The 25,279-nt window shown below is 43.0% G+C and overlaps 1 protein-coding gene across 2 annotated transcripts in view; it reads left to right on the forward strand.

Annotated features, from left to right (window-relative positions):
• Window positions 1–1,424: 1,424 nt before the first annotated feature.
• The window catches only part of Enox1 (ecto-NOX disulfide-thiol exchanger 1), a 218,783-nt gene continuing 194,928 nt past the window's right edge, over window positions 1,425–25,279 (forward strand). Inside the window, exons 1-2 of one of the 2 annotated variants that reach the window (XM_051160858.1) lie at window positions 1,425–1,564; window positions 2,898–3,035. In XM_051160858.1, coding sequence (XP_051016815.1) covers window positions 1,495–1,564; window positions 2,898–3,035 — 208 coding nt within the window. In that variant the 5' untranslated portion in view covers window positions 1,425–1,494. The remainder of the gene's footprint in view (window positions 1,565–2,897; window positions 3,036–25,279) is intronic. The other variant, XM_051160859.1, reaches the window with a different exon arrangement.

Genomic DNA, 25,279 nt, shown 5'->3' on the forward strand with positions numbered 1-25,279 from the left:
TACAGTTTGTGCCTCAGAGTGTATTCAGATCCACTGCAAGCTGATAGGTAACTGGGAGAGAAATTCCCCCAGCGTCTCGTTTGCCCCTCTTAGTGACGGCTTGGAGATTTGTTGAACTCCTGAAACCATGCGCTTGTTGCACACCTACCTATGAGAAACTGAGACCTAGGCTTGTATCTGAATCGAAGTGGCAGGAACCCTCCTGGCGTCATCCTGCTTGTTAAGGAGTGGAGCTGCTGATAATACTTGGCCCTAAGAATCAAAGAACCTAATTGGAAACACTTAAGGTTCACGCTATACTAAAAAAGCCAGAACACCTACGTCTATAAATATGATCAGAAGTGTGATGGGCGGGGGGTGGGGCATAACTAAATTTATACCTAAACAGAAGCAAAACCTTCAGTTGTCATGTCAGACAGAGATCGTCAGACAGCCAGTAGGTTGCTCATATGGGTTTGCAACTGGCACGCATGTACATGTGTAAGCATGTGCGTGCTTTGCCTTGGCATTTGTACAGGTGGAGAAAAGGCATAGGCATTCATAATTCCTGTCACAGAGAGGCCCTTTGCAACTTTACTGTATGCTATATTGTTACTTATATTTCTTATTTAAAAAGTATAATAAAATACATATTTCTACAGCAACATAGACATATACACATGCTGTGCATATACATGCATACAAACACATGGTGGAGAAAAAATATATCGTGTGTGTGTGTGTGTGTGTGTGTGTGTGTGTGTGTGCACGTGCACACGCGCGCGCAATGTAATTCTCAGGAAAATTTTGACCAGTTCAATTCATCATTTTATGGAACTGAAAACAAACATTTTGCCTCTGCTCCTACAGCCCTGTAGATTTCTTCCCCAGCCAGGTCCTGTCATTCTTTTCCTTTCACCTTTTCTAATGATTGTTAGCTTCTTTGCCAGCCTTACAGGAAAAAAAGGGGGGGGGTTCTTGCTTTTTTATTCGTCTTCCCCACCTTTTTGTCCTCTTTGAATACATTTCACAGGCGACCGTCTTCCAAAATAACACCATCAATTAATTTTTTTTTTAACTTGAAAAGAAATCACATTCGCCCTGGTCTGGCCTGGCTATTGGTGGGCAATGCATGGAAGAGGCTGTGCTGGCCCTGATAAGGCCCATAGGCAAAGAGGCTGCAGCAGAGGAGCCTAAGCCCCAATGCACTCTGCTGCTGCTGCTGCTGTCTCCCCAGGCAGCCCTGAGCCAGGTGAGGTAAGTTGACACATACATCTCCTGAGCAAAGGGAAACTGTGCCACAACACTGCAGGAAGGAAGGCAGCACCTTTGCGTCTGTGCCCTGCTGCTGGCAGTGGTTCTCCTGGCTTGTTTTGTGTTTCGGGAAGTACACTCCTTTCTCTCCGACCCTCCCTCACTGCCACCCTCTCCTCTTTTGCAGGGTCCAATGATCTCCGAAGGGACCCTCCACTCAGCTGTCAAAGCACCCCAGCGCCCCAGGGTGCTTGCAATTCAATGGTAGATGCTGCTGGATTTGAGAGCGTTGCCCCTTGCCCTCAGGAGATTCCTCAGATAATGGCTGCAGGTAAATGTTGGTGGCCAGGGGAAGACACAGATAGGAGCCTTTGCATTTCTGCTAGAAAAGCATGCTCAGCCATGAAAATCTGTTGAGCCAGGGACCACAGCCGGGGTACAGGAGGAGACTATGAAACTCAAGGGAAAAAGTGAGAGAGCGATAAAATCAAATTTTACACACTTTCTGTTTAATGTCTGCTATTTGTTTTCTAATTTTATTTACTAATTTTCTTAGTATTTATAAGGAATATTCTTTTTTAAAAATGTCATCAATTGAAAGAGAGCAAGGAGGGCTTTTGGGGAGGATTTGGAAGGAGGCAAGGAAAGAGGAAATTATATTAAAGCCTTAAAAATAAAAGAAACAATAAAGGGGAATATTCTTTTTTTTTTCTTTTTTTTTTTTTTCTTTTTTCTTTTCTTTTTTTTTTTCCAGACAGGGTTTCTCTGTGTTGTCTCTGTGTTTTTGAACTCCCTCTGTAGACCAATTTGGCCTCGAACTCACAGAGATCCACCAGCCTCTGCCTCCCAAGTGTGCCGTGTGCCACCACAGCCTGGCAAAATGGAATATCCTTAAAAGGTCATTGTAAGTAGACACAGGTATTTTCTTCAAGCAGTGGCTCTCAACTTTGTTAATATTGTGGCCCTTTAATAGAGTTCCCTGTATTGTGATGACCCCCAACCATAAAATTATTTTTGTTGAGATATTGTAAGTATAATTTTTCTACTGTTATGAATTGTAATGTAAACTCTGTGTTCTCTGTTGGTCTTAGGCGACCCTATGAAAGGGTCATTCACACCTCCACAAAGGGTTGCCAACCCTCAGACTGATAATGGCTGCCTTAGAGGGAATATGCTCCCGTGGTCACCTTCCCAGGTTGACCAGGACCTGCCCTACTCCTTGACAACTGTTTTCTTGTCGGATGGTTAGAAGGGATGGCTGGCCCAGCACAATCCTCAGAAACAGACAAATGATCTAGTTTGTTCTGTTAGGAAATTACCTGACCACCACTTTGTTCTAGACCCTGTCTCTTAACAAACATTGCCTCACAGGCAGGAGGGAGTGATTCTTCCCTCTTTCCCAGAGGTGCCTCTTCAGTGGCCTGCTGCAGCCAATACAGATTCCCTGTCAAGTTCCCTTCTAGAAAGTTTCTTGGAAGCGCTTCTTTATGCTTCCACCCAGATGCTTTTACATCTGGGGAAATTATTGGCGTAGTATAGATTATAGTGCTTTTTTAATGTCTTAGCAGTGTGCTAAATGAAGCCTCATATCTTTAGAGACATGATTTCCTTTAGAGGGAAGACCCTCGCCTGCCAACACTAAGCAGAGTTTGTTTCTCCCACAGCAGCTGATGGTTTGGGGAGCATAGCCCTCGACACCACCCAGCTTAACATGTCCGTCACCGATCCCACAGCCTGGGCCACAGCTATGAATAACCTGGGCATGGTTCCCGTGGGGTTGCCTGGACAGCAGCTCGTGTCTGGTAAGCTTTCTCCTGGTTTCAAAGATGCTTTGCAACACTGCCAAATACTGTGGGTGACGGGCGTTCCACAGTAATCTCTCTACATGCTGGTGCTGAGCGTGGCCTTTGATTTTTGACCTGGGCGTGTCTGGCTGGTTGCATTAGAGATCGTTTTCCTCTGCACTTCGCTCTTTTCAGACACAGCCACCCTCACTCTCACCTCTCGTGATGCAATCTTTTTTCCCCACAGTGTTGACAATTGTACATTCAAATTGGTAGATAGGCTTGTTGGTCTTTGCTTTCCAGTGTGTAAACGTAGTCTTATGCATCACTCCACTTGCTCAACATCTCCTTTGTGATAGCTCTGTAGACACGTGTTTGGCTGCTGCTTTTGCTCATGGTCCATGTAACAAACATGGAAGGAGAAGAAGAGTGTTGAAGGTCACTCTTCCAGCACTGAAGTGACAGCTGTAGAAACCCTGCTCAACTGATAGTAAATTCCAACTTTGCTGTGTGTTTCACTTTGAAATAGTAATTCATAACAGTCAATAGGTACTGTATTTAGAAATATCATGAAGTCAGGAGTCATTGAAAGGTATTAATGCTTAATTCAATATGTGTTTATTGAGGGGTTTATGTGTGCTTTGTAAAACAGGCTTTGAAAAATAAAAGTGTGTGTGTGTGTGTGTGTGTGTGTGTGTGTGTGTGTGTGTGTACATGTAAGTATCAGAAAAAAGCATGTCTCAATAAATTGAAATGGACAAAGTGACTGACAGAAAGCTGATGTGCAGGCTCATGCGTTCAGTGGTGGATGGTAAAGATAGAAAATGGCAGCTTGCTGGCCAGTCACAGGGGCTCTAAGCAAAGGGTTACCAGATGGGAGATGAGCTTTGTCTGCAGAGATAGTAGGATTTCCTTGTCTACCCACTCACTCACGGAGGCTCTATTGGCTACAGAGGCCTCAGCAGTCAGCAGATCCCCACTCTCTTGGGATCTGCATTGGTGAGATGACACTGGTTACTACACTGGAGGCTGTGCTTAAACAACAGAATAATTCTCTTTGAGCACTGGAGATGGAGGGTGGTATGCGCTAAAGAGGAATCAGCTGTCTTTGAAATGTTTACTGTTCCCTCTGTCCTTCCTTCTTTCCTTCCTTCTTTTGTCCCTCCTTCCCCTCCTCTTTCCTTCCTTCATCCATGCCTCCCTCTCTCCCTCCCCTTTTCCTTGTCAACAATGTTCATAAATAAAAAAAGGAAACTAAGTCAGCTATGTTAAATTATATGTTTGTTTTCCTTTTTACATTTTAAATTTTCATTGTATGTGTATCAATGATTTGCCTGCATGTAACTCTGTGCCAAGGAGGCCAGAAGAGGGCTTTGGATCCCCTGGAACTAGAGTCATACACAGATGTGAGCTCTGAGAACGGAGGCCCGGGTCCTCCGGAAGAGCAGCCAGGGTTTCTAACCACCAAGGCTCTTCTGCATCTCCATCATAGCACAGCAAAAAAAGGAGGATGAGCCGGGGTAGGAGACAGGAAGACTGGCCGAGAGATGAGAAGACATAAAAAAAAAAAGAGACTGGATTATAGCCAGTTGAGATGTCGTGCACCTATAATTCTGGCTCTTGAGCTGCTGAGGCAGAGCAATTATGAGTTTGGGGCCAGCTTGGCTCTTTGGCTCCTGAAATGCTCTAGAATTAATGCAGTTGACAGCTCTCCTGCTGTATGGGCGGGTACAGGCACACGAAGGGCATTGTCTATGAGTTGCTAATGAGTTTACCGAGAACCTTTCCTCAGCCGCTCATCCGGTAGCTACTTCCTTTTGATAATTTGAGAGTTAAGATTTGCAATTCCCATTTCTCAATTGGGTTATTTGGTTTGGTGGTGTTCAGCTTCTTGAGTTCTCTATATATTTTGGATATTAGACCTTTGTCAGATGTAAGGTTGGTGAAGATCTTTTCCCAGTCTGTAGGCTGTTGCTTTGTTCTCTTGACAGTGTTTCCAGCCTTACAGAAGCTTCTCAGCCTCATGAGGTCCCATTTATTAATTGTTGACATTAAGGCCTGGGCCGTTGGTGTTCTGTACAGGAAGTTGTCTCCTGTGCCAATATGTTCCAGGCTCTTCCCCACTTTTTCTTCTAAGTGATTTAGTGTCTCTGGTTTTATGTTGAGGTCTTTAATCCACTTGGATTTGAGTTTTATGCAAGGTGACAAATATGGGTCCAGTTGAGGTAATCCCCCTCAGGAACAGTCATAGGGGAGGGGAATAAGAGGAAAAGGGGAGGGAGGGAATAATGGGAGGACACAAGGGATGGGATAACCATTGAAATGTAACAAGAATAAATTAATAAAAAAATTAAAATTAAAATAAAAAAAAAAAGATTTGCAATTCCCCACTTACCTTTTTCCCAGCTGCCTAATTGAAATATTCATACAGCAGAAATTACTCCATGCTCATCTCAGCTCCCATTTCCCTCAGAAAACGTGTGGCTTCTAGAGTGAGCCCAAACCTCAATAATTCATTACTTTTTTCCCCTCACGATTTTGAGTCTTCTGACATTTTAACCATGACCAATTTATGATTTTCCTAGCAACCTACCATGAAAAGATTACAGCCCTACTCGTTATAGAAGATTTACCGTATCTGCCCCGAATTGCGTCCCCATCTTCTGTATTAGCCAGACTGCGTAAACCGGTCTGGAGCCTTTTGGTGTCTCTCCTGGCTTGTCGCGCGGCCCACAGAATCGACTAACCTGGATCTATAGGGACTAATGGAGACTGAACCAACAGTCAGGGAGCCTGTAGGGTCTGACCTAGGCCCTCGGCACATATGTCATGGTTGTGTGCCTTGGTGTTCTTGTGGGACTCCTAACAGTGGGAGTGGGGCCTGGCTCTGATTCCTTTGCCTGCTTTGGGAACCCTTTTCCTCATCCTAAGTTGCCTCATCCGGCCTTAATATGAAAGAACGGGCTTAGCCTTATTGCAACTCGATACGCCATGTTTGCTTGACATCACTAGGAGGCCTAGCCTTTTCTGAAGAGAAACAGGAGGAGTGGGTCTCGGGGAGAGGGGAATTAGGGGGGAGGGGCAGGGAGGAGAGGAGGGAGGGACAACTGCAGTTGGGATGCAATGTATGTGAGAATAAATATTTTAAATGTTTAATATTCTTTTAAAAAGAAAGCAGTTTGAGAGAACTAGAGATTTGGCTTAGCAGGTAAGACCACTGGCTGTTCTTAGAGGGGTCATGGGTCTGGTTCCTAGCACCTATATGGTGGTTTACAACTATTTATATCTCCAGTTCCAAGGGATGTGGCTCCCTCTTCTGGCTTTGGTGGGTGCCAGATATGTATACAATAAACATATATACATGTAGGCAAGACATTCTTACACACACACACACACACACACACACACGATAAAAAGAAAGTTGTTTATAACATGAGCCCCTAGTAAAACAGTAGTATTGGCTTCCACATTAGGGCCTGTGATCTCCCCTGCCAGGGTTAGTTCACTCCAGTGAGAGCCTTTTTTATTTCTTAGTTTTTGTTTTGAAAAAAAAAAAAATACTGTGAGCATTTTAAAGCACAGTTAGGACTTTTCATCAATTAAAATTCTTTTCCTTGCTTGGTTCCTTTATGTGGAACTAGTAAGTCAAAGAAGAGAGTGTTTTAAAAGTTTCTTACTATACACCAGGCAGTTAATTTCCCTACCAGTTAGTTATATTTAAGTTACCAATTTTACTTGCCAATATGACATGCTATTACTTCACTTTGCATTTTCTCAACGTCCGAATTCTGTAAGGAGAGGCCCATAGAGGTCCATACACTGAAGGCTTGAAGTGTCTCCAGGGCATGGCCTTACTGGGAAGTGGCGGAGCCTTTGTTGAGATTGTTGGGAGGAGTTGGGTCTTGGGGATATGTCCTTAGGATGTTAGAATCCAAGCTCTTCCAGTTCTCTTCCCTCTTCACATCCTAGCTTTGTTCTAACTCTTGTTCACACCGTGGTTTTCTGCTTTGCCAAAGCAGAAATCTCTAAAACCATGAGCAAAATCAAACCTTTTCTCCCTTTCAGTTGATTTCCCTCAGGCATTTTATCACAGTGATAGAAAGCTGACAAATACACCTTGTTTATACCTTTTCCCTTTTATTTCCTATTTATGTTTTCCTTTCATAAATAGGTTTTTCTCATTCTGAACTTATTTTATTAAATGTGGTCCTGGGTCTCCCTCGATTGGTTTATGTTTCCTTCCTTTTTAAATTCTATTTTAATAATCCGACGTCATCTTCCTAAAATATTTATCTAGCCTGTTGTTTCTTCTTAATGTTAATTCCTTTAAAAGATATTTCCTTTATGAATTCTTTATCCTATTTCTAAATGCATAATAGCTTGCATACTCTGGAGGTTGATATGTGCATTTCCAATATTGTACTCTCTCCTATCTTTTGCCATAAATGAGATTTCTATAAATGTTTCTCAGTGTTCAAAATATCTATTGTACATTAGTGATCTATTTTTATTCTAGCACCAAATTGGTCAATTCATACAGTTCTATAAAGTGTTTACGGGAAGCTGTGTCATCTCTTTTTACTGCTTCATGTGTAGAACTCTTTGTTCTTTTTTGCCACAGCCACAGGGCCATCAGAGGCTCAGTGTCCACAACGGCCACCTCTGGAGTTCTCCAGTGTGCCTGTGGAATGCTAGAGACGGGCTTTAATGTTTCAAAAGAGCCTTAAAGATTATTTAGTATAGCATCCCTTCCAAGAAATCCTCTCTGCAATATCTCTGACAGGATTATAGAGAGGCTCCTTTTATGAGCACTTGGCTTTCTCCCCAAGTTTCTGGTATTTCTAAATGACCAAGTACTCTTCCTGTATTTGTTAAAAATTAAACTGACACTAAATCCCGCTCTTCAGTGCTTCTTCAGTTTATTGAGAGATTAAAATGATCAGCAAAGCAAAGTACACATTTTTCATATCCTTTGATTTTATCAAAAGGGTTTTGCAAGGAATCGCGTCACTTACTACCACGTGTTGTACCTTTGGGACGTGCTATCTTATACTGCTGGAAGTATACTTCCTCCACTCATCATCAGGATTCCACCCCCACTGTCATGAATCCCATTTACCTTCATGTGAAGTTCTCCTTGAGATCATTACAATGGACTTGTTCTCTCTTGTCCAAAATGTATCATTGGGTTGTGACACGTCCACCCTACACCCTCTGCTACAGGAGATGCTGCTTTCCTACACTTACTGTTTCTTGTTTGTTTTATGCTCATTATTATTTTGAGTGTTTGTGATTTTTTTGCTTGTTTGTTTGTTTTGCTATCAATACTTTGTGCATTGTTGTATCGCCGTGATTTCTAAATTGGTCTGTTAAGAATATTTATGCCCCCTATTTATCATTAGGCAGGGTGAATGTTGTATCAGTACAGAGATGGCCCAACAACCGTGGCCAACTTGGAGCTAAACATAGGTAAAATGCTTTCTTTGTGGATCTTCTCCAAGTCTTTACTATGTTAATACACAATGTGAGGTTTTCACAGTGTGGGCACCAGTATGGAGGATTTGCAAACTTAATGGAACCTTTAAGGAGATACCCACCAGTATTCCCCCCCGGACACCAGAGTGCAGCCATCTGCAGCAGGCATTTCCTGTCCACCAAGGAAGACCTTCTCCAGCGCATCCACATTTCTTTGCCATGTATGCTATTGCTCACATGACCTAGTCTATGATTGTGTTTGTAAGTGTGGAAGATGAAGTGCGGAAGGTGTCACTGTCTATCTCCACCTTTCCTAACACCTGATCTCTGCTCAGGTCTTTGATGAAACCTGGTCCCAGTTTTCTGTGAGTCATATTATTCTTTTATAAGGAACCTCCACCTCTGGGGCCACAGACCAGAATCTAGTTGCCAAATCCTGAGCTCTGCCCATCTGTGCAACCAGGCACTCACTCTCTTTTTCATTGCTCAGGCTCCCCCGTCCTTTATAAAATGTATTCTTTGAAACTTTCATACATGTACAAAATATATCTTGATCATATCCACCCCTTACTCTCCCCTTTCAGTTCCCCCAGGACCTCCTATCACGTCTCCTCCCTTCCAACTGTGTATCCCTTTTTAATAATTTTAATTAATGTTTTCATTGCTTAATAGCTTCATATATGCATATAATATTTTTGAATAAACAAATTTTTATATGTGTACTCCCCATTCCCTCCCTTCCAATCCTTGCCTCTATTATTCTCTTCCAGTTTCAGGCAGTCTTTTTTTTTTTTTTTTTTAAATCGATTATGACCACTAATGTGCAATGGTATAGTGCTATCTACTGAATCATGGGTAACATCTCAAAGGCCACATCCTTAAAAAAGATTGTCTCTCCCTCTCTCAGCAGTTACCATTACCAGTACCTCTTCAGCCATGGGTAGGAGTCATGACCACCTCCCTCCTCTGTGCTGGGAGTTTTTTGTCTGGCTTAAGTGTGCACAGATCTTGTGCATGTTTTCACACTTGCTGTGACTTCGTAAGAGCAAGTACCTGTCATATCCAGGAAACATTGTTTCCCAAAGTCATCAGCTGCTTTAGGCTCATTCTATTTCTTCTTCTGTGATGATCTCTGAGCTTTGGAAGGAAGAAGTGCAGTATAGATGTCCCATTTAGGGCCGAACATTCCAACGTCTTTTATTCTTTGCATTTTGATTGGTTATGGGTCTCTGAATTAATCACCACCTACTGCAAGAAAAAGCTTCTGTGATGAGGGTTGAGAGATTCTTGGGTATAGTGATAAGTGATAAGAGAGCAGTTTAATACTACATGCATTTAGTAGTTATAATAGTAGTCATCCCCTAGGCCACAGGTTCTTGGCACCATCAATGGTGACAGGCATGACTTATATCATGAGGAACAGACCTTAAATCTAATCCCGTGGGATTAACCCAACACAGCTGACCTTTAATCCAAGAGGCTAGTTACAGCCATAACATTCATGCCACTATTGCATTAGTGATCCTGTCTTACTAGGCCTGTCATTACTGTAGCTCTTGCAGCTAGGTAAGACGGATGATTTTTTTTTTCCTGATAGCATACATAGCACCTCAAATAACTATGAAAACTAGTCATTAAGGACAAAGCATGCAGGTTAATGTCAAGTTTTTCCATGTTCTATGACTCAAATATGTGATATCTTCAGTAATATAGTCTAGTATTATTAGATTCTTGAGGGTAACTAAAAGCAGTGGCAGTACTCTGATAATGTCTGGTGGGAGGAAGCCTCTGGATCTCAGTGACCAACAGTTCTGAAAGAAGTCACCCATCCCTGGCAAAGGACTTGTTATTTGATAACCTAGAGTATCTAGAGGCATTACTCCCTGTTATAGGGTAACTCCCATTTAAGCTCTCAGGTGTCAGGGGAGTGGGTGATAATGGAGAGTTTGGGTAGAAAAGGGAAAACCCTTTACTGGGTGTGTTTAACAGGACTTGAGGTCTTCGGGCTGCAAGGTAGAGTCATATCAGAGGTAGGAGTCCCTACTGGGGAGGGGAGTGATGCACAGGAAAGCGGGTCCTCTTGCAGCCGGTCTGTCCTAGTTTATTTTCTAAAACCATGTCAATCAAGCGGGAGGAGGGTTTGTGGTTGTCTCTGGTCATGAGACTGTACCTTCCTCTCTTCTGTTTTGTGATATATCCTTTCTTAATGTCAACAGTCTTTCTTTGGGTGTTATTGATTTAAGTCAACATGAATTGCTCTCACTAAAGTCCATAGCATGTCCTCTGTTGTATCTGAAAAAGGCATCACCCTCCCTCTTAGTTACAGGGGGAACCGTACATAACAGAGTGCCATGTCCTCACTGGCGATTACCTTGAAAGCAAGAAAGACTTCCTTATACCTCAAGTATCTGTTAACACTCTCCACCACCCTGAATTCATTCCTTGCTGTTGTCTCTTTACATGTTCCCAGCTCCTCAAACATGCCAGATCCCTCCTCTCTGAAAGTCTGACTCATGGGAGGGCTAATGTGCAATACAGTTTCCTCACGGTCTTCCTCATTATCCCTTTCCTGGGGTTTTCATTCATTTTCACTCTTCTCTGCTTCCTCGGACTACTTTTCTGTATAGTTCCCTTCTTGGGTTTTTTAATCCTCTCAGGAACACCTTTTATCCTCTTTAATGTGCCCAGAGATGAAGAGGCATTTGCTAAATCCTTTCATCTCCTCAAGCATCGCCCCTTTAACTGGGATTTACTGAGCCAGATGTTGTGCTGGATGCTGGGATTATAATACATAGACCTCACTGCCATGTAGGAGAGTTGACAGGGACATGGGAATAAGTGAATACAAATCAGCAGGGTAAGTGGAGATGTTTCTCATGGGTCTGGATGCTGTAGGATGACACTGCAGAGTAGCAAGCACAGCAATGGTGAGGTGGCCACTGTATTTCTGCAAAGGACTTTGAAAGGGCTGCAGATCACCCACGCTAATGTGGAAACTTGGCAATAAACACAAAGCTGTAACCGTTGCGCAGATAAGAGGCAGTAATAAAATAAAGCTTGTCACAATCCTGCCATTGGAGATGTAGCCATGTGAAGGGCCCCAAGAGACATTTATTATGATTGTAGAAATGTTAGAGATGGTCAACTGAGTCCATGTGGGACACAAGTGAAGTGAAGAAGAATCGTGAGTCCTAGGAGTCTAGCCTTGTAAACTGATCAAATGGTGGGGAAGGGGAGAGGGGAAAGGCAGATGGCTGTTCTCCTTTGGGGCATGACAAGCTTGAGGAACCTTTTGGAAGGAAGCACATAGAGATCAGTCTACTTCACGGGCCATTGGCTCTAGTAAGATGGGAACATGAAGAAGTAGCTCGGGCAACCATGACATATGATAGCCTTGCACACCATGGGGCCTTTTCTGTTCTGAAATGAGGAACGTCCCTTTGTCCGCTCGTGCAGCTGTCACTCTGACCTATGATCCAAGTCCCTCTCTCATATATTTTCCTCCCGTGATCTGCTAGATTCTGTCCATCGCTGACTTCCAAGGCTTGAAATGAGAGATGAGGTCTAATGCATTCTGGGAAACCTGCCACACACCATCTCCTCAGATTACAGATACTCAGGACACTCTGTTGATAAACTATCCACACAGGTCTCATATGAAAATAGTTTTCATAGCAGCACACTTCTCATCTCAAAGCTCCCATGACCCAGGCACGATTAAGGTCAGGCAGAAAGCCTGGTGCATAGATGTGGGGCACCCTCAGGGGTGATGCTCTGAGTTCTCTTTTGTTTACTTCTAACTAACTGAAAGACATCTCATTATCCAGGCTCAGAAACCAAATAGGCTCTTGACTTACAGTTCATGATTGTTTTGTGTACCAGGTTTATTCCACCTTGCACAAGTGCTCGGCCTTTTCTCTCCAGGACACTAGGACAGTGTGTTGATATAGTTATTCAGACGCCATGCTATTATGGCATTGTATTTTATGAGGAACCAGAGAAACAGGAAGTCACATGACAGGTGACATGCTTATGACATGTGATGTAGATGCCGTAGTCGTTTGAGTGAGAACTCTCCTTCATGGGTTCATTTGATTGAATATGAGGCTACCAGGTGGTCGCCTGCTTGGGGAGTTTATGAATGATGCAGCTTCACTGAAGAAAGTATACCCCCGAGGCTTGGTTTTTGAGGGTTGGTAGCCTCAACCCACTTCCTGTTTGCTTCCTCTGCTTCCCGTGTGGATGGAAATGACCAGCCAATTTCCTGGTCCTGTCACTATGCTGTATCTTCCCCACCATTACGGATTCTAGACCTCTGGAACAATAAAAATAAATAAATAGATAAATATGAAAACAAACAAAAATTTTGCTTTAATCTCAGTACTCAAGAGCTAGAATCAAGCCAATCTCTTGTGAGTTTGAAGACAGTTTTAACTAGTTAATGAGTTCTAGGCCAACCAGTGCTACATAATGAGTTCCTGTCTCAAAAAAGAAAACAAACACAAAGAAAAAGAGAGAGAGAGAGAGAGAGAGAGAGAGAGAGAGAGAGAGAGAAAAGACCCTTTTTCTTCCTTAAGTTACTTTTGATAATGCTAATTTTTCACAGCAACAGAAAAGTAAGTAACACAGAAGTTATGTAAGTCATTGTGCAAATGACTAATTGCCAGTCATGGGTCATAACAGAGATGAGGAGCATGCTTTACATTGAGGTTTTTGGGGAGAAGTTAAGACAGGCTTCTCTAGAGAAGTAATAATTTGCTTTAAGCCCTGAGGAAAATCATATATTTTCCCTCAGAGAGAACATTCTAATTCACCAGAGAACAGAAAGAAAATCCATAGTGAAACTCACATATCAAGATTGATTATCTCTAACCTACTGTGTGTGTGTGTACATGAATGCACACTAATGTATATCAAATCTTTTTTTTAATGTCAAAGTCTTTTATTTGTTAACACGCAGTAATTGCACAGTGAATTCTGTATCTTTTTTTTTTTTTTTTCATTTTACTCTTTTTAATGATTCTGCACCTTTATTTATGTATTCATACTATCATCATAAGTTGTGGAAATATCACATTATGCATTTCTATGACTATCATTTATCTAATAGATTGTGCTTGTTTCTATTGGCAAGAACTTAATTCACACTTAATTCATCTTTGTATTTTCTCTGTTATCAAACATAGAGCTTGGGGCCCAGTAGCCATATAATCGAATAGATATACCATTTTATTCATTCATATGAATAATTATACAAAACTAGAGAAACAAATTTTTATCCTTGCCCTTTAGACATTTCTAAAGTGTAGTCTTTTTATCTTTAATCATTGTGAGACATCAAAGGTGACTACACACACTGCCCCAGACTGACATCTCTGCTGTAGTTTTCTCACAATTGAGCATGATTGGTCCAGATTGTGTGTGTTCTAAGAATGCATCTTTCCTGTCTTTCTCCGTCACATTTATGCTCCTTCTACCTTTGTGTTCATCTACAGTGTATTTCTGGAGCGTTTTCTTATTGTGCTTATCCACTAATTCTATTATCTGTGACATTTCTGAGTCTCTTTCTCCCGGCCGATTTCTCTCCTGGCGATGTGGTCTCTTGTTTCTTTGCATGCCTAAGTAAGTCCTTGTGTCTGCCAAACACTTTGAGTTTTACGTTGCCATGGGTTAGATTTCTTTTTAATTTCTTTAAATATTTTTGGGATTTGATCAGGGATCTGGTCAAGTTCCTTGGAAACAGTTTTGATCCCTTCAAAGCTACCATTCGGTTCGGGTAGGTCTATCCAAGGAACCCTCTAGAGTGCACAGGATTTAAATCAATTCAAGGAGAAATACTTCAGAGAACGTTCCTCCTTGTGTTGCAAGGTTTCCTCCAATCTGGCTTCTGGGAACTTGTCCCATCTCCAACTCACTCTGTGCCTCAGACCTGGCTCTTTCCCCTGGCCTTTGCCACAGTGCTGGTAGTTTCCTCATAAGCATCCTGATAACACTAAGCTGAAGACTCAAAAACAAACCTGAAGACACGTGGACCTCACTGTCTGCGAAGTCTCTCCCACTCACTGTGCTCTGCCCATAGCCATGAGGGTGCTACACTTGGGTAGAACACAAACTCTGCATTAAGTCCTGGACATGGTCCAGAGAGAGGGCTGAGGCCATCATAGGCCTGGTTTCACGTATCTCTTGATGTTCATCATCCTGCATGTCCTGTTGTCCCATCTCTGAAAACTGTCACTCCATATACACTCTTCAGTTTTTACTTGAGGTAGCAGAAAAAGGCCACCCCCGTTATTTCCCCGTGGCTGGAAGGAGAAGCGTTCAAAGTATTTCCAAATGTTTGTATGCATTCCTTGGAGATGTGAGCAGCATAAATCCAAGAGTGTGATATGAATGACTGACTTAAATGCTAAAAATGAGCAGTAACAAAGCCTGCCAGTCATGTGAAAGAAGAAGAGGAAGCATCTGAGAAGAAGAAGGAGATGAATGGGCAGGGAGGGGTGATAAAAACAAGGTAATATGGGAATATGGTCCAAGTGCACGACGCACGTGTATAAAAACACCCGGAAACATGTTATCTCGCATAGGTCACATATGCTAATGAAAATCCAAAACATGACATAAAACACATTTCCATATTCAAAGAGCTTATTGAAGGTTGAAAGCTTAATGTACGCTAAGGTCTCTAAATAGATTGCTTTGTTTACTACTCTACTGAGTAGTAAAATAACTTGGATAGGGAACTAAAACTTGGCTGATACTAATCAACTCACCCACAATTGCTGGGACAGAAGAAGGTGATTTTTAGGGTTGATGCCAGCTCTCCTGCCTAAGCCTTTTCCACTCAATCAAGATTTGTAGGGAAATAACTATAGAAAAGCCTCTTACATTTTTTGCCTTATGCTGATCCTATCTTTATACTTTCTATAGAAATCCTTAAGTCAAAATACTGTTGGTAAGGAAGGAGAGGCGTCATGAAGACTTATCATCATCCTCATGTTGGAATTTTAAAGATTTCAACTATCTAATTTATATGCATGTCACATTTTCTTGTGCTTGAAATCTGAAGATTCCTAGGAAGCCTTTTAGGACCCGAGTTTCAGGGATCTCAAACCTTTGCTCGTACTTTACAGGGAATAACATAGTGATATAACACAGACGGCTATGAATAAGACCACGGTGGCCAATATTCAGGCCTATAACAGTCAAAAAATTGTAAGTACAGGGATGATGTATGTGGACTGTATGAAAATCAGGAAGTCCCGTCAAAGAAAAAATACACTCTGAACAGTTTATGATTAACCCAGAGGAGATGGACTCGGGTCAAGTCAACTTTACCCTTTACTGAATGGAAGGTGCAGGAGGCAGGCAGATGAGTGTGTGTGTAGCTCTCCTGACACAGGGACCAGGAGCTTCTACTGATGGAGTTCACTTCTCAGGAAACATGGGAGAGGCAGCTGTATCTGCTGATTGCAAGTGGGCAGCTGGGGACTGGAACTGTGAGAAGGGGATAGTGTCTTCAAGGTTCTCACCGGGGTGAGCCAGGGAGGGGTGCCTGAGAACAAGAGCAAGATTGCTGGCTGGGATTTGAGAGCCCTACACGGCTTTCCCTGAAGAACGGCCCTTCTCAAGGGCAGGTACAGAGAATGCCGGTTGCACATGAGCGAGACTGTACAGCTAATTTAAACCATAGGGTAGGGACACAAGGGTAGGACCACGCATTCCTACAAGAGTGTAGAGGTGACAGTGAGGAAGGAGGAGGGTTGACTGGGGAAGAAGGTGGGGAATGGGAGGGACCTAACAATGGAAAACCTGAAGAGGAGGTGAAGGCATGAAAAGAGGAGGATGTTAGCTTACACCCTCAACAGACTGGCATTTCTGCCAGTAACAATTTTGTCATATTCAGGGAAGAATCATCCCTAGAAGATGCAGGTAGTGGCTCTTGAGCCTATGGTCTTAGGTTTGAATCTGTGCCCTTTCCCTTGGGGGTACAACCTCAAGCAAAGGATTTACCCTGTCTGGGTTTTGTGTATCTGCATAGAAGGAGATTTTTCCCCTTTCATTGAAAATGGACTTTTTCCCTTACATAATATATTCTGATTATAGTCTCCTGTCCCTCTACCCCTCCAAGTTCTTCCCCAAATCCCCACCAAACCAGATTCGCTCCATTTCTGTCACAACAAACAAGCTTCTAAGGACTTATAACATAATATATAATAATATGATAAAATGATAAAATACATTGGAATTACACAAAACAAACAAACAGAAGGAAAGGAGACTAGATGATACCCACATGCCTACACCGTCAGGAATCCCATAAAAGCACTAAGCTAGAAGCCATAACATACATGTGAAGGGCCGTGCAGGTCTGTGTATGCTGCCTCAGTCTCTGTGAGTTCATAGGAGATTTGATCATAATGGCTTGGTGGCCCTTGTTTTCCTCCATCCCCACTGGCTCTTACACGCTCTCTGCCTCCTCTTCCACAGGGTTTCCTGAGGGGAGAAACTTGATGGAGACATCCAGTTTAGGGCTGAGGGTTCTAAGGTTTCTCATTCTTTGCATAATGTCTGACTGTGGGTCTGTATTTGTTACCATCTGATACAGGAGGAAGCTTCTCTAATGATGGCTGAGCAAGACAATAATTAGGAGTCATTTCATTGATACTTATTATTTTTTGAAAGGTAATATTTGGTTTTATCCTAGGCCCTGGGCTATCTAGTCTTAGGTTCTTGTTCACCCAAGTAATACTGGATATGGGTTCCATCTCATTCTACAGTTGTAACTGATTTTTGTAAAAGTAGCTGGGCCTAAAAGTCCTTGAAAGGTGGTTGAAGATAAAGTCAAATATGGTATTGGTTGGTTACTCCCACAAGCTCCGTGCCACCATTGCACTGGTGTATCTTGCTGGCAGGACACCATTGTCAATCCGAGGATATGTGGCTGGGTCGGTGTTTATGTTTTGCATAGAAGGAGATGTTAATGTCAGTGTTGTGGGATTGTTGCAGGATCCAGGATTGGTAATATAGGGTATTGGTCAAATGTGAGGGTTTCACACGTGTTTTCTTTACTCTCAGTAGAGAGCTTTAGAGGAAGAAGTGGGGCAGGAAAAATCATTACCTTGGGAGATTTTCAATGATAACGGGTAAAAGGAAAATTTGGCCTTTGTAAAAAATGTTTTCTCATCTTGATTTCTCCCATTCTAGGAACAGTGTCCACTGTTGTCCTCTAAAAGCCATGTGAAGGTAACAGGTGTGTCTTCAGTGCACACATACAGTTCAGAAGTATCTCCCACAAGTGATTTGTGTTGATACTGCCTGTCCATTCCTAGACCTGCTCTCAACCTTTCAAACTGTTAAGCCCTTGAAGCTCCCCTTAGGGCCTCGACGTGGCTAGGGAAGCTTGTTGGATGCTCAGCTTCTATTGTCTTAGTTAATACACAGCTCTGCAGTTGTAGCTGATTTTTGTTAAAGTAGCCGAACTGAAATGTGCCTGAAAGGTGGTTGCAGATAGCAATGTAAAACTTGTACCATGGTTGAAATGTACGCATCCTGTGAAAACTCAGATTGAAATTCTAGTCACCAAGGTATTAGGAATTGGGGCCATTAGCTGGCTATCCCAGCTAGCCGGAGACCTCATGACTGGGATTTATGTCATTGTAAAACAGATCTCGGAGACCACCTGTCCCTACCTGCCATGTAAGGATGCAATGAGAAGAGGCCGCCACAGAGCATTAAGTAGGTCTTAGACACTGAATCTGGCAGCAAATTCATATTGGACTTTCCTTTCCCCAGTGATATGAAAAACAAGCCTGTGTTGCTTATAAGCTTTCTAGTCTGTATTAGCTCCTTACAGCAGCCCTAGACAACTAAAGCAGAATATTTCTTTCTATATTCATCTAATCAACCTTTACTTTGATTTAAAAAAAAAAAATGTAAAGATGTGTCAGGCAGTTACAAGGAACACCATGGGGTATATGATACACTGTTTTCCTCCTCATCCAGGGCATTTTCTCTTATCACAAAAGATACAGCTTTGTCCTTGAGATGTCCTTGTCTACAGAACAAAAGGAGACTTATCCTTAGAGGGAGGGAAAACAGTATAGGCTTCACGTCCACTAAGCCATTACGAGGGCGTCTTTAAAGAAACACCCTCACCTCCGTGGCTAGGACACTGTGACCTCCATCAGTTAATGCATCCTAGCCATTTATTCTATCTCAGCAGGAAAAGTAGGCCTCAGTGCCCTAATGTGAGCTGACTAAAGCCGCCACAGGGGACCCCTTGCCCAGAGTGAATCACCACTGATGAGGTTCTAACCAGAGACATTTTCCTAAGCTGTGCAATCACTCAAAAATGCTCATTTTATATTTGCAAGACTTAGTGGCCTCTTTTGGAAACCATGAATTTGAGAACATCTTTCTGAATTCACTCATCCCCAGCTGTGTGAAAATACTGCCTAGTCATGGGTAGGAAAAAGGCAATTTCGAAAAATAATAGGAAAAAAAAAAAAGATGATTTCATCTTTGTCTAGAGTTCCCATGCCATCCTTGTGGCACTTGGCCAGGATAGGGGTGGACGGGAGATCCTGTAGCACATGGAGGATCCTGAGGTTGCAAGGCCCTGGCTTCCCAGTGAAGACAGACAAGGGCACAGAAGTTCAGCAAGGACATGAGCGCAGCACTGAATGAACAAATGAATGGCAGAGGGCCACATCCTGGGTCCAAGATGTTGACTCCTGTGCTGCCATGAAAGGACTAAAGGCAAGTCTCGAGAATCACCCACCTTTCCTAGGGAAGACATAAGCATGTGCTCAGCCCAGATAGGATGCCAGTAACAGCATAACAATCACCAGCTAGAACTTGATAAACCAATGGGTTCATTGGACTTACCTACAAGAGAATGAGTAACTCCAAGGCATCCACAGCATCAAAATGACCCACCCTGGAGTAGATAGTGGTTTGCCCATAGCTGTGTCAATGGAATCCCTCTGTAGCGCTGTGTCACAGTTGTCTTTGCTATGGGTGATAAGACATGCAGCAAATGCTGGGTTGCATTTTCAGGGGAGATGTCAGTTGGGGTCATTGTCTTTTGTCTCATGGGGTGGTGTGCCTCCTTCACGAACACGGCTCGCCAAAGGAATACAGGGACATGCCAGTAAGGAAGATGGACCCAGAGAGGATGCTGCAGTCTCTCGGAGTGATGCACAGGGAATAGGACTGTAAGCAAGCTGTAGAGGTTGCATCATCCTACCATGAATGGTAAAGTCTGGGACTGAGGCTAAGCTGTCTACCCAGAAAGAACTGACCCATGTAAGGGATGAATTACATGAAGTCATCTATGGCCATAACACTCAGACTACTTGTCTGATCGCCGAAGCTAAACAGAATCAAGCCTGGTTAGTATTTGGATGGGAGAATTACAAGAAACAGACAGCACAGATGCATTCCTCCACATTGTCCTCTGAAATGACAGAAAATATGGGAAACGGAGGATGAGGTGGAGGTGTGTGTGCTTGCTGTTCATTAAAGCTAAGAATGCTAAGGAAAATGAGAATATAAGTTAGATCTGTGCTAAATAGTCCCTCCTGAGGTCTGAAAACTTAGAGCTCCGTGACAAGCTAGTAACAATCAAGAGGGAGAAAATGAGGTAAAAATGATAGTGAAGGAAATGAGCAAGAGGTGATGTGTGGATGCCCAGGTCACTGAGTAATGCAGGACTGTAGTCACCAGAGAGCTAAGGTGTTGATGCAGCCAAGGCCTCGGGGCCGCCATGGGGCTTCATTAAACCTCATGATAGAGGATAGATTTCGAAGAGGGAAGAGAGGCTCCAGAGGATCTGAGTGGCGTAGGTGGATTTGTAAAGTGCTAAAGTGAAGGAGGGTATGGGGGTGGTTAGAGAAGGGAACTCTATGTATGTAGCTATAAGGAAGCCATAATCCATGGTGGGTGGGATGTTTTGGTAATCCTTTGGGGTCGCTCACATTCTATAAGTTATCTCTCACCTTTATTCTGTAAATCCAAATCCAATGAGCCCTTGGTTCACTGGGCTAGACTTGGTTGGAAAGGTTCCTTTGGCCTGTCGTCAGTGTCCTTTCTAGAGTAAGTAGGCATTTGCTATCTCCCCCATGAAAAGTCCGGTGACTGCAGAGTCACACAGATTTTCGGGGCCTCACCAGGTCCCCTATCAAAAGAGGACGCCGAGTTCCCCCTAAAGCTCCGTTATTTGGTTATTTAAAGAGAAGCCCCACTCCCAAATCGAGAACTTAAGACATTAATACTCCTAATGCTATAACAGCTTGCATCTAGTTAATTACCTTCAGGAAATAAAGCCACATAGCAACACAGTACCCACAAGCGCCATTGTCCTGTAATTAAGATAATCTATTTGGTGGTGCAGGCACCTTTTGTTTGTTTGTTCACTTGTTCTCTAATGGATCTGGAGAGCCCCTGCCGAGTTAATCACACCCGGAACAGTGTGAGTGATGTGGGAGACTCACCCTCAGGAACTTTAATCTCTCGAGGCTTTGAAGGACCAGGCGCGAGAGTAGGAAGGATTCCTGCCAGCTTCAGGGGTCTTGGGCTTAGCAGTGGTATATCCTGAGTAAAGCAATACGGGAGTGTCAACGTGAAAATGTGCAACCAGGAATATACATAGTAACTTAAACACTCAGCACGCTGTGGTCTCTGCTCAGACAGTCCTAAGGAAAGTTTATACTGCCTGGTATTTTGTTTAGATAAAAGATAACTAGGGACACGGTGCTGAAGATCCCATGTCACTGGCCTTGTTGGCTTTTATGATCATTTGCCATCATCATTGTATCTGATTTCTTTCCCCTTTGTATTCTGTGCTAGGGATCTATTTGGAACCTAGGGCCTCTTCAAGCTAAGAACTCTACCACTGTGTCCATGCAGACCCTGTGTGTGACTTCTGAGTATATACTTCGTCAAAGAAAACTGGGGACTTCATGCAAATAAAAGTACAAAGAACCAGAAAGGTCCATTTTTCTTACACATTCCTTGACAAAAACCCCTGCGTTCATGACAGCCATGCTCAGACAGGCTCAGCTGTGTGCACATAATGTGCGCACAGTGGTCTCCACTCTAAGCAGCTTCCTACAGGGTCATGTGACTTGGTGGGAGTGGCATTGAAGGCCATGATTCTCCTTCTTGTGAAAATGGGCACCTGAAAGTAAGATTTGGAGCAAAAATAATGGAAATGTGATAAATACGAATATGTTACAATAGGGTCCCCACTGTGAGGACAGGTGACAGCTCCAACTCTGTGCTCATGAGATGGAGAGCTCGAGAGGGCTTCTGATAGGACTAGCTCACACGGGCACCGAGTGCTTTAATCATTTTCAGAGACATTTGCGAGGCCATGCGTCATTTAAACATTAATGAGCTGCTTCAAAGTGGGAGTGTCTCCCATTATTCCTGTGCTCCTAGCAGACTCTGTCAGCTTGTCAGAGGACCTCTTTGCCACTGAGGTGGGATGCATCCTCATGTGTCAGTATGCCATTTAAGCAGCTGACACCAGGACTCATATGAAGAGCCCTTTCTGTTAACCAGGATCCAGTCAAGACCTTTCATTCTTTTCATTTGTTTCCTGCATATGTATATGTATATATACATATATACACACATATATACACACATATACATATGTGTGTGTGTCTAGTACCCAGCTTCAAGTTTCCTCGTGATGTCTGGGGTGGTACCAGTGTCTGTCTCCTTCTGTGGACAAGTGGTACGTGGGTCTCCTTTTACTTGATGGAGCTAGAAGCCTATTTGTCCTTGGTGATAGTGGCTCCATGGGAAACTCCACAGGGCGAAGGCACATGCCGTTATATAATCCCTCATGAGGCTTTCACGTGTTCTGAGTCACATGGTGGCCCTTGCTGAGACCCATGCCCACTGCTGTCCAGCGCACATGGCCCCCTTTCAGTTCACGTGGAGGTCTGGAGAGAGTTTGAGTATGTCCCTCAGCTCAGTGTCTCGACACTTTCTTTGAATTTGCATGAGTGCTGGAGAGATCCACAGGAATTTTTGTCTTCTTCCTGGCACCAGATGAAGGGCGTGCCAGCACTTTATGTCTTTCTCTGCATTACTAGACAGAAAGGGACAACTAAGCCTTAACCTGTTGCTTAATCAAAAGACTGGATGAAGCTACGGTTTTCATGCATTCATTATACGCATTTTATAGATCTAATGCACAGGAAAAGACCATTATTATTTCACAAAGACTCGGAGATAGCGATCAAATTAATGAGCTGTGCTCATTTTTTCCGCATTTGTAATCAATCTCCTCAAGTCTGCCGTGTGTCATTTTAAATTCCCATTACTTTCTTTTTGTTATGATACAACGCTCGGTTGTCCATCCTGTCTTTATTATATTCTTCCATCCATCCATGCAGGAAAAATAAAGGAGAAGGAATTGGAAGTGGGGTGAAGCTATACACTCCCAAAGCCTGGTACCAGGGACTTGCTTCCTTTGGTAGGCTCCACCTCCTAAAAGTTGCATAATATCCCCAATCTAGGGACCAAGTGCTCAAACACATGAACCCCTAGGGCAACAGTACTCACTCACACCACCCAAACCCTGTTGGAGGAAGGTGGGTCGCTGGAGGATAGGTGCTTCAACCCTGTATCCCCTTCTGCTGTCGTCTCCTCTACATCCACTCACCAGGAGCTAAGCAGCCTCATCCTCTACACCCTCGCCCCACTGTGATGTCCACCCTCACCTCAGAAACATCCTTGCCCCACTATGATGTCCACCCTCGCCTCATAAACAAGGTCACCCAGTCAGCTACATGGTAGGACCCACTGAAACTGTGAGACAAAATAAACCTTCCTTTCTTCTAATGCTTTTTCTAAGTATTTGTAAGAATGACGAAAAAAAAAAAGAAGAAGAAGAAGAAGAAGAAAACACCACAATCAGTATTCAAAAATGTATATTTTGCTTGTGGGTTTTTTTTTTGCTTTAGTTTTTGTTTTTGTTTTGTTTTTTGCATTTTTGTGCCATCTCTTTTTGTTAGAACCATACAGACCATTTTTTTCCTTCCCTTTGCAAGAAGAAAAGAAATTGGAATGTGCCTTCCCTGGAGGCTCACGAGTATCTTTTATCGGGTTTTAGGCCTGAGTACCCACAGCAGGTAGTGCTAAGAATTTATACACCAGCTTCTTGGAAACAGTCACCGGAGCTTGCAGCCAAGTACACGTCAAAGAGGTGAAGTACTATTGTGTTTTAGCTGCAAATGAACTTCTTTCCTGCAGTAATTCAAAAACATACAGGGCTTCACATTATTTTCTCTTATTATTTGTGTTTCATCTTCTTTATGTGAATTATTTATAATGACCAGTGTACAATAGCAGAAACGCCCGCAGAGCTGTGTCTGGTTTTGCCTCAGCCTTTTTGGCACCAACTTAATAGTGATCATGATAAGGGATCTCTCTCACTTCAGCATCTTGAACCATGTTTTTTTTTTTTTAATGGGGATGCTGAAGATACAGAAAAGAGCACAGAGAAAAGATTTGTTTACTATGTATCTAAGCAAGATCAGATCATGCATGTTGGGCTTGGCATGAAAAAACAAGATTTTCAAAGAGGTCAATAGCTTTTAATGGAAAATAGCGGGATTTTTAAGTGTGTACATAAAACAAAGGCAAAATTCTCAGAAAACAATGGAACAAAGTCTGTTCTCCCTAGAAATGGTTTTCGTATGTGAATATGGTGTGCACACATGTATGTATGCATGCTTTCATCTGCGGTTGCATGACTGTATATGGATGCGCATACATGTGTGCATGTGTGTGATAGGCATGGAATTAGGAACCTATTTCTTCCTCACTTGCCCTCCACTATGTTAGTTGAGGAAGAGTCATGCACTGACCTTGGAACTCATGGCGTTTGGCTAGTCTAGGTTGTGAACTTACCCTGGGGATCTTCCGTCTCTTCCTCCTGATTGCTGGGATTCTAGGTGGCAGCTGTGGTTACCTGCCCAGCTTTGCCTACAGGTGCTGTGCATCCAAGAGCTGGGCCGCATGCTCACTGGCCAGCACTTGACCCATCAACCCACCTTCCCAAGCCCTAACAAATAGGTTTTCTTAAATTAATATGATATTCCCTCAACTTTAGAGATTCCTAACTCACGTTAAGTTATTTTTCTTTTCTTTTCTTTTTTTTTTTTTTTTCTGAGTCTCATGCAGCCCAGACTCCTAGAACTCTGTATGTCCATCAGTAATGACCTTGAATTTCTGAAACCCTTGCTTTTACCTCTTGTGTGCTGGGATTACAATAATATACCACCATTTCCAATTTTACACAGCCCGAACCCAGGACTTCCATGGCAGTGAGGTATTGGCAGCTGGAGCAGGGCATTGCCAGTCAAATTGTATCTGTAGGCAGGAAGCACAGGGCTACGAATGCTGCTGGTGCTCACCTTGCTTTCTTGACTTCATGGCATCTATAGGATGATGCTTCCTCATTTCGAGTGGGTCGCCCCACCTCAACTAACTTAATCTAGATAATCCTTTATAGAAATTTCCAGGGATTTGTTTCCATAGGGATTCTAGGTCCTGTCAACTTGATGGTCATTGTTCACCAACACACTAGGTAAACACTTAGCCAGCTGAGATATATCCACAGCCCGCAGTTTCACAACGTGAACGGCATCCTTTTCCCTCCACCTTCCCTACATCACCCCTACATTTGTTAAACTATTTTCACTATGAAGAACTCAAGTTAATTCTCCCTTCACAGAAATCTTATCCTGATAGTAGAGACAGATAAC

This window comes from Acomys russatus, chromosome 18 (genome assembly GCF_903995435.1).
Source record: "Acomys russatus chromosome 18, mAcoRus1.1, whole genome shotgun sequence".
In the NCBI taxonomy this organism is placed as follows: domain Eukaryota; kingdom Metazoa; phylum Chordata; class Mammalia; order Rodentia; family Muridae; genus Acomys; species Acomys russatus.